General features: G+C 22.6%; 1 protein-coding gene across 2 annotated transcripts; it reads right to left on the bottom strand.

The window, feature by feature from the left end:
* Positions 1–1,134: 1,134 nt before the first annotated feature.
* LOC112591311 (protein Hook homolog 3-like) lies at positions 1,135–9,123 on the bottom strand. 2 transcript variants are annotated; one of them, XM_025335087.1, is made up of 17 exons: positions 9,086–9,123; positions 8,851–8,928; positions 8,461–8,546; positions 8,260–8,332; positions 7,880–7,982; positions 6,714–6,794; positions 6,422–6,651; positions 6,130–6,283; positions 4,953–5,230; positions 4,565–4,729; positions 4,370–4,509; positions 4,158–4,298; positions 3,803–3,969; positions 3,467–3,672; positions 3,263–3,334; positions 2,577–2,681; positions 1,135–1,794 (listed from the first exon to the last, which is right to left on the bottom strand). In XM_025335087.1, the coding sequence occupies exons 2-17, from the start codon at positions 8,908–8,910 to the stop codon at positions 1,756–1,758; spliced, it is 2,100 nt and encodes a 699-aa protein (XP_025190872.1). In that variant the 5' UTR covers positions 8,911–8,928; positions 9,086–9,123; the 3' UTR covers positions 1,135–1,755. The 2 variants fall into 2 exon arrangements, with proteins under 2 accessions (XP_025190872.1, XP_025190871.1); XM_025335086.1 differs by lacking the exon at positions 9,086–9,123 and having other exon boundaries at positions 8,851–8,986.
* Between the last annotated feature and the right edge of the window lie 486 nt (positions 9,124–9,609).

Below are 9,609 nucleotides of genomic sequence, written 5' to 3'. Positions count from 1 at the left end.
CTTTATCAAAATAAATGTTAACTATAAGTATTATTTATCTGTTACTAAATATAACAAAAGAAATTCTTCCGAAGAAGTTAACAATTTTTCAAACGATGATTATACTTAACTATTAAGAACATTTTTTTTTTCTGAGCAATAATAATGAAATATAAACATCGATAACATAAAATACTTAATTAAACAAGAGATACGATTTTCACCAATAGTGCTTTGTTAATAAACAAGTTAATTATATTAACTTTGTCGCATAAATTATTTTATAAAAAATATTAATTTTTTTAGAGAACGTAATGAGTGCTAAACAAAAGTAATTGAAGTTCTAGTTTTAATTAAACGCGTTATTGTACACAATAAAAATTGCACATAAGTGTAAATTAGGTAGACACATACTCAATTATAATATCTAATAACTAGGTATTAGACATTAGTACCTAAGATTTAATAAACTAAATGTATATAAAAAATGGTATTAAATTATATCTATTTTTTTCCAAATAGCTCATTAACTGTTTAAATAAACTTAAATAATAATATTTTAACACCTGCATATCTTATAATAATATGCACTTTTTTTTTATACAATTGATTAAAAGTAACTTGAGAGATCTTAAAGACTAGGTGGCAAAAAACAATTACTGAAGTGGCAAGTCCGGAAGATTGATTAATACAATTTTTGTTACTAAACATCATAAAATAACTGTTACAGAGGCTATTATAGAGGATGATAATGCATAAATGTGGAAGAGGCTATAGGTATGAACATTTAATATTTTAGAAATAATGGATATATAAATTTATTTTTGTTTGAAAAATCTCTAATCACATTGATACCATTAACTTTTAAATTTTAACATTATGGTGTGCATTAATACACTAAATCACTATAAAGTGATACATTGAGCATTTGAGCTTCACCACATTACATAGATATTATTAATTTAAATAACTCAACAAAATTAAAAATATGAAATGTAAGTTTCAAATAGATAAATATCATAGGTTAATAAGTGAAATTGATAGTTTTAAATTGTTTAGTCATAGCCTATGAATTTAATTTTTATAATAAATAAATTTTACTACTCTTGTCTAATAAATATATATATATTAATTTTTATATTTTATCAAAGCACCACATTTTCAAACAAATTATTTAGATAATATACAAAATTAAATATATAACATATTCTAAAGACTGGAATTTTTATGCCTTCTCTTAGTTATTAATAGTTGGAGTAGGAACGAGGTATTTAAGAATAAAATACTCCAGAGTGGCAATTTTTAAGTTTATCAAGATACTAGAGTAATGGAAGTATTGTACTCAATTCCTACTTTATAGGATTAATGGTTAATTTAAGTCTAAAAATAACTACCCAAGTTAAATTAAAAGGGTTTAGTGGAGACTAATGAGTGTTCAAAATAATTATATGTTATCATCACAAGCTTGAAATTAGTGTTCAAATTAAAGTAGGATTTACTTGATGTTAGGCATTTTAAATAACAAGCTTTCTAAAAACTATTAGCACTAATTTATAAACAAAAAAATGCTTATAAGAGTCTGATGTGTCACTACCACTATTATTTAAGTATTAGAAATAGTTTTATGAACTAAATTTAATTTTAATAAAAATGGTTATTTGGTATTTAAACTAGTGTGTATAGTATACTACTTACTTACAATTTCTTTATTTGTTAATTATTTTATTGTTTTTTTTTTTCGAATACCTGAGTAACTTGAAGTCTTTGAACACAATTTTATGGAGATTTGCCTCTATACTTTCTATGATTTTGTACCTAAAATTGTGGATAAGAAAAAAAATTAAAAAAAAATACACTAAATATATATTATTTTAGATTAATTATTAAATGATTATAAATTAAAATCTCATTCTAAAGACAAATAACCATGTAAGAATTTGTTCTATATAATTTTAATAGCAGATTGTTTGTGATTTGCTCACTATCAGTATTTATTTATTTATTTATTAATATTTTAATGACTTTGTAAGTGTAAAAATTTTGTTTTTTATACAAATTAATTGGATGTATAAACATAGTTACATACTAGTGCTGTAATTATTATTTTAAACAGAATTTGGTACTTGGGAGTACATAAAATCATTAAAATAAGTTACAATGTTAACTTAAAAGTGTACTATTAACAACTTACTATTTATTAACTTAGTAAAAATAAGCACTTTCAGATAATTTATTATAAATGGTAGTAGCATGGCATATATTTTCTTAGTATTCACTTAGATTCCACGTCAAACCAAAAATATAAGCAAATGGTCCACGAGTATAAATATACTATACATTAATTCTATAAAAATTAAGGCCAGACATAACAGCAGTAAAGTAAAGAAAGACTAATGGATAACACGTAATTTTCATGGTCCCAAAGTTATTTCTTGGTATTATATTATGAACAGTTTATTTATTTGTTATTAATTGTATAATTTTGTTATTCGTGGGAAATATTTAAATCAAATAGTTTATACAAGAAAATGATTTTTGATTTTGGAAGATTATGATCTTATTTATGAAATTATGATTGAAATGATAAGTAACTCAACTGTTTTATTTGTTTGCTGTCTGTGCTTTGTTAGGAATGTTTGAGATTGTAGCAGTCCTTGGTTCATTACTCTCTGGTCAACAGATTCTTGCATCTTAGTTTGTGCCTAAATATTATAAATAATATTTACAAAATTAATAGTTAATTTTAATTATTAAAAATAACAGTTATTATTTTAAAATATTAACATACATTTAAATCTTTATGTCAGTGATAGTTCATAAAGATTTAACATGACTATTAAATAAAATGTAAATCCCTAATCCAACTTTGGCAAAAAAATAAATATATTTCCTTTGACTACTGAAATCACGTATACTAATTTCTACGAAAACCCTATATATTTTACTGTGAAGTTATGCATGTTAATATGACATATAATGTGTGGTGGTAATCAAGTATTGTTCTGTAAGCAATAAAATTAACTAATTTACTGTTTAAATGAATATATTAAATATTTTTATAGTATATAATGGAGAAAAAAATATAATGCTTCTTGACATTGTTATCACTTTTTGAAATCTTATAGTTTTATTTTTATAAGAAGATACTAGATAAAATAAAATAAAAATAATACATATAACATATAAATACAGATTATAAACATATTATTTTTTTTTTTTTTGCATTTTCATACAGAAAACAATAGCACTATTGCATACTAGTTACATATATTATACAACTTACTAATTTGTAATATGCAGTGGACATTAATTTTTCTTCAAACTCTAGAGATGTTTTGTGATCTTCTTGTTTTTTCTTAATTAACAATAAAAAATAAATGAATGTACATTAAAGAACAGAACAATTCAATAATTAAATAATTTCTCTTAAGTTTTAAAATAGGTATTTTCTATGCATAAATCTGCAATAATTGAATAGTTACAATACCTTTAAATCGCTTATTTCTTTATTGGCTTTTATTAGTCTATTTTCTAATACACTAATGTCAACATCAGATAATGATACATTTTTGGCGTCCATAGATTTAACAACTGATTTTGCTTTTTCTATGAATTTTTTATGTTTCTCTTCCCATTCTTGTATTTCTAAATCTTTCTGATGAAGAGAAACTTGCAAAATATTTATAAATTGATCTGAGAAAAAAAATATTTATATACATGGGTATGAATTTAGGTAAATAAAGTAAAAATTAATTTGTTTACAATAATGTAGACTATACTAATGAATAACCTATATTTAACAATCCAATATTCATTTACCCACCTTTATCTGATATTGTTGTATTTTTTTCTTCAATATCCAACGATCGAGTATCTTTTTCACACTGTAGTTGACTTTGTAGTTCTTTAATTTTGGAATTCCATTCATTGTTATTTTCTGTTTGTTCTTTTAATTCAGATTCTAATTCTAATATCTTTTGATTAGCTTTTCTGAAATTCAATGATGCTTTGTATTTACACAAATATTTTATAAACATTAAATATAATTAAAAATTAATAATTTACTACCAAAGCAAGTTATTGAAAATGTAAATAAATATAATCATGTGAAATGACTTAATATAAATTAAATTAATTTGAAAAACAACATTTTTAATTTAATTATTATGAAATTGTACCTGTTATCCAAACGTAATTCATTATACTGTTGTCTTGTATTATCTAAAATACTTTGGAGTACTGAAATTTTATCTTCTTCTGGTTCTTTTTGATTCATTTTTAGCATTGTGTTCTCGTGTTGAAGCCTTACTAATTTTTGTCTGTATGTTCACAAAAATAAATAAAATAAATTAGGTGTTGATAAAATGTTAATTTTATCATGTTAACTAACTTGAGGTCCATTGCCGATTCCATATCATCGCTAGTAGTAGTTTGAGAATGTTCAAGCGTACTGGTCTTTTTCATTTGTATTTGACAACATTTTAATTCTTCATTAGCCTCTTTTAAAGAATCCCTCTCAATAATTAATCTCTAAAAAATTTTAAATTAATAAAAATTCAAACAGAAAAAAAATATTATTTATTACATCTTTTTCTTTCTGCAAAGTGTTTAAGTTTTCTAGTAGCTTTTTTGATTCAAATTCCAATTTATCAATTTTGTTTGTCTCATCATTTAATGTATGGTGGAGTTCAGTAACTTGTTTTTTATAAATTTCTAGTTGTGATTTCCACACGGAGGACTTCTTGATTTCCTATTAACATAAATATTAACACACTTATATTTTTTAAACTAATTTAAGAAAAAATATTTAACTATTGTAATAATTTAAAAATAAATAAAATATCAACTTTAATTACCCAAATTTAAAGTTTAAGAAAATTGAAAATCAGTTAAACAATTGAGAATTTTGAGCTAACAGCTAAGGCTGTAACTACTTGAGTTTACTGATATATATATATACATAAAAACTTTACCTGTTCTAATTCCATATTTTGTTGAATATAAGCTATATTTTTTGATTCCAAAATCTTCACTTGTCTTTTTAGGTCACCTAATTCTTCTAGTTTTTTTTTATAAGACTGTATGGTTGATTCATACTTTTCAACTCTATCAGCTGTATCTCGAAGAATGTCTAATTCATCTTTAAGAAGTCTTGCTTCCCCAGCAGTTTCTTGTAATAAATCAAATTTAATTTTTAAATCAGCCATTTCTCTTTCTTGTGTTTTAAGTTTTATTCGATAATCATCTCTAGCTAAAATATGTAATTTATTATTTATTAGTATTCTATAACAATGATGTCCAACATTTTTTTTAAAGTGAGCTAAATTTGTTTTGATATTGTTGAGGAGGATGAAGATGTAATGAAATTGAAAAAGAAAAATCTTTTTATTTTATTCAACCCATAATTTTGTAATAGAAAAATAATTTTACTGATTTCTTTACAATAGTTTTGATGTATAAATAGCTAGGATTTTTGAGCTTTGTTGGTATTATTGTGTAATGTTTTAAAGTTATCATGCTCACATCAAAATGTATTTGTTATTAATTATTATTTATTACGTAACAAAGAAAATAAAAAATAAAACATTGAAATCAGTACCTCAATATATATATATATATATTTACTGTTTTTGTATCATAAATATTTGAAATAATAAAAACTAAAAATAAATTATTGTAAGAATTAATTTCATGAAAACAAACTTCTAATATTATTTTCTATAAAAATAATTTTTTTGCATTAAATTATTATTTATATAAACATAATAATTTTCTATAAATAAATACAGTTAATTATATAATAATTATAATAAATATTACGCTGATACTATTAAGTGAGTGTAGTACTAAATTTATGAATACTGATGATATTGCAAGTACTATTGCATGTATTATTTATGTTTATATTTATAAAACTTTATTTAGAAACATGTAAATTGAAATTATAAATAGCACAATGAATCAAATATTTTAAGCGAGTGACTATCAAAATAGATAGGTAAAGATTAAAACATGAGTAAATTTGACAGGCCGGTTTAAAAAGTTACACACAACAGAACCATCCCGTAAATTGTAAGTTGGAGATTTTTGTCCAATAATTATACAAATTTTAATGTTATAAGTTAAAGCTAATAAATAAATAAAACTTACATGTTTCAGCTTTGTACAATTCTTCTTTTAGCTCTTCAATCTGTCTTCTCTGACCACTACCCTTTAAGGGATCTTCAACACTTTCTAAAAGTCGTTCTTCTAAATGTCTTTTTTCATCTAAAATGTATGTTTTTTCTTCTTGTAACAAACTTACCTGAAAAGAAAAAATAATTTTATTTAATTACATTTTTAACACACCTTTATTATTGTTTTAACTTGTAGTATTAACAAAGTTAAAAATTCATGCATAGCATATATATAATAAAGCATGAAATAAATATATTCTAATTACTTGAGAATCAAGTTCAAGACAGCGTTGAGTCATTTGATCTCTTGCTTTGGTTACAGATTGAAGTTCATCAATAAGTTGTTGAATTTGTTCTTGGTGATCATCAGTATCTATTCCGAGGCTAGAAGTAATAATACTTTGAGGATGTCCTTGTATCCTTTCTAGATCTTGTATAGACTGCATTATTACAGTCTGAGAATTTTCATCCATTGATCTGATATTTGTAATGTAGTCTATTATAATGAAAATATTTTAATTAATTATTTTTAAAACAAAATTATGTTATATTTTTAACCTTGAGCATTTTGACAGTTAACAGCACATCCCAATATAAGTTGCAATAATCGAGCTAATTCCATTGTATCATCTTGGTCTCCTAAAAAAAATATTTTATTTATAAACATAAAGATTTAGGGAAATAAAATTATCTTATTTTAAATAATTTTTTCATATATAGCTGCATTCTAAATTCTGAGCAAATCAATAATATTATTGATTTAATAATTATATAATTTTTTTTTTCAGTACTTTTCTTAATTATTGGGAAAACTGAAAAAAAAATAGTGAAAACCTAACTTTTTAGCAAAACTAGTTTTAACAAAATGTATCATCTTAATTTGTTATAAATACTTATCACTCAAAAATGAATATTTGTAAATTCTTAAATTATTTACTAAATATTATAAATTAAATATTTAAACAGAAAAACATGATTCAAAAACGTGTGTAAAAAGTTTATTTAAAATAAATTAATAATTAAAAAAGTAATTAAAAATGAAAAAAAAATACATATAAAGGCTAATAAAAACGTAATAAATCTAATTAATATCTAAAGTAATCGTTTTTTCACGTTTTTACATCACCATTAATATTTTTTTGTGAAATAAATATTTGTTATTTATTAACTCGTCGTGATTCACGTATGTAATCTGAACAAGATACTCACACTTAAAGCGATTTGCTCACCAGGTATATTTTATCATAAAAGTCATAATACTAAACATAGAATATAACTAACATAGAATAAAAAAATACAATGTTTTGAATCAATATAATAAAAATGATGAATCGTTTAGTGACTCCATATCTACATCAAACCATGAAAAAAATTTAACAACTTATATTAAAAATAAATTTAAAACAGCAAAAAAATAAAAAAATAAAAAAATAAATAAATAAACGAATAAAAATAATAATGTTTGTATTAACGTATGTGAATAATTTCAATGCTGTTACTCGTAAGTAGAGGGATTTGCTCACACAACATGACTTATTATTTTCAGAATGCAATATTTTTCCTTATCCAAGTAATAAAGTAGCCATTTATCGATAAATCTATTTTTAATAAGTTTTTATTATAAAGTGCTATGAATTTGGGTAAAACACAACTGCGAGCAATGACAGGTTAAAAAATTGCCCATACTCCCTATGAATTAAATACTTAATAATTTAGAAAATTACCTATTTTTATGACATCAGGTTTTACAAAATTTCCCATATGTTGAGTGTCGCAATCTTGATAAAAATCTTGAATTTTTTCAACTATCTTTTTTAAATTACTAACCTGAAATAAAGTGATAATATAATTTATGATGTTCATTTTTTAATGATTATGATTTAAATTTAATAATGTAATAAAAGTAATTTTATATTTTAAAATAATTTCAGTTGTGTTAAATAATAACTTTACACCATCTTACAAATACTTGGTAAACATGTGTAAGTGAAACTCTTAACTAAAACATTTGAGAATATATTTACGATACTCATAGTAGCAGTAATGCAGTATTAATCTATATAAACTATTAATTTTATTTAAAATTTATTACACAAATAATTACCTTTAGTCTCCAATTATTTCCAACATCTTTTTTTATTTTTGAAAACCAATTATCGTCAAAACATTCTGGAGCACTGAAAATAAAATATGTCAGATTCACTAACTTACTAAGGTACCAAACTTTTTTTTTACAATTATTTAATTACAAAAAATTTACATTTAAGTAATTATTAATAATAATTTTGGTTAAGCAAAAACTTACATTTGATTTAATGCTTCAGCAAGTGCTACACCATCAGTAATATCATATAAAGTTCGATGTGGTGATTTGAGATGTAATGTTTGCAACTAAACATAATTAAAATATAAACACACATGTGTTAAATCATTAATCTGAGTAATAATCACATTAAATGCAGAATTAATTAATAATTTTTATCAGGTTGTATATTATTTTTTTTTTGTGTTTAATAGTTTAGAAATTTTAAAGATTTAAAATATTATATTGTTAAATAACATTGGTGTGATTGAAGTTTATCAAACTTAAGCTTTTGAATTATGTATTTAAATTATTAGTATAGTACCTATTTAATTAGGTAATTACTATACAGAAACAAAATAATATTTTTTTTTAATGTTAAATATTACAAACCCATTTCAGTAGAACATTGCAAAGATCTTTATTCTCTATTCTCGATGTTTGGAAGTCCATTGTTGTATTGATTTATGACTGATGAAATTAAAAATTAAAATGTACTAAAATTATAATTCAAAATAGAAAAACAAGTACAAATAGTTTACATTATATAAAGTACTTCAGTACATTTAAAAAATGTAAGAATTGAAATTTAACTAAACAAAAAAAAATTTAATTTTGTAACACGTACCATCAAATATTGTTTTTTATGATACAAAATATTATTAATTAATTAATAAACCAAAAAAAAGTTAAACAAATTATGTTACTTAATTAATTACTATTTAGTATTACTGTATTTTGGTGTATTCAAATGTTTTATCCATAAAAAATAATAAACATGATTTGGTACACAATGTCAAAATCATTTGATATCAACATCAAAATAATTTCTTATCAGTTTTTATCACGACAGGTGATAAGACGTATAATGATGTTCAATTATTATCATTTATAGTGATATTTATTATTATTTATTTACGATATTGTCAGGTTTTGTATACGACAAACGTTACCTACGCATTTGAGGCATTTGAGTACAACATACGTATAGGCGGTAGACACTAGACCTACATTTTATAAATAGGTATTTATCATCAAATAATTAGTAATATTTGCGTGGTACTACTCAGTACAATTTACAAAATGACAAACTTTTGTTTCAAATAGTAATATTCAAAGGTTTCAGGACGTGTAACTTGCCTTTGAAATAGT

This window comes from Melanaphis sacchari, unplaced genomic scaffold (genome assembly GCF_002803265.2).
Source record: "Melanaphis sacchari strain LSU unplaced genomic scaffold, SCAv2.0 Contig130_pilon_pilon, whole genome shotgun sequence".
NCBI lineage: Eukaryota > Metazoa > Arthropoda > Insecta > Hemiptera > Aphididae > Melanaphis > Melanaphis sacchari.
Note: the sequence above shows the minus strand (reverse complement) of the source record. Positions and strands in the feature narration are given on the sequence as shown.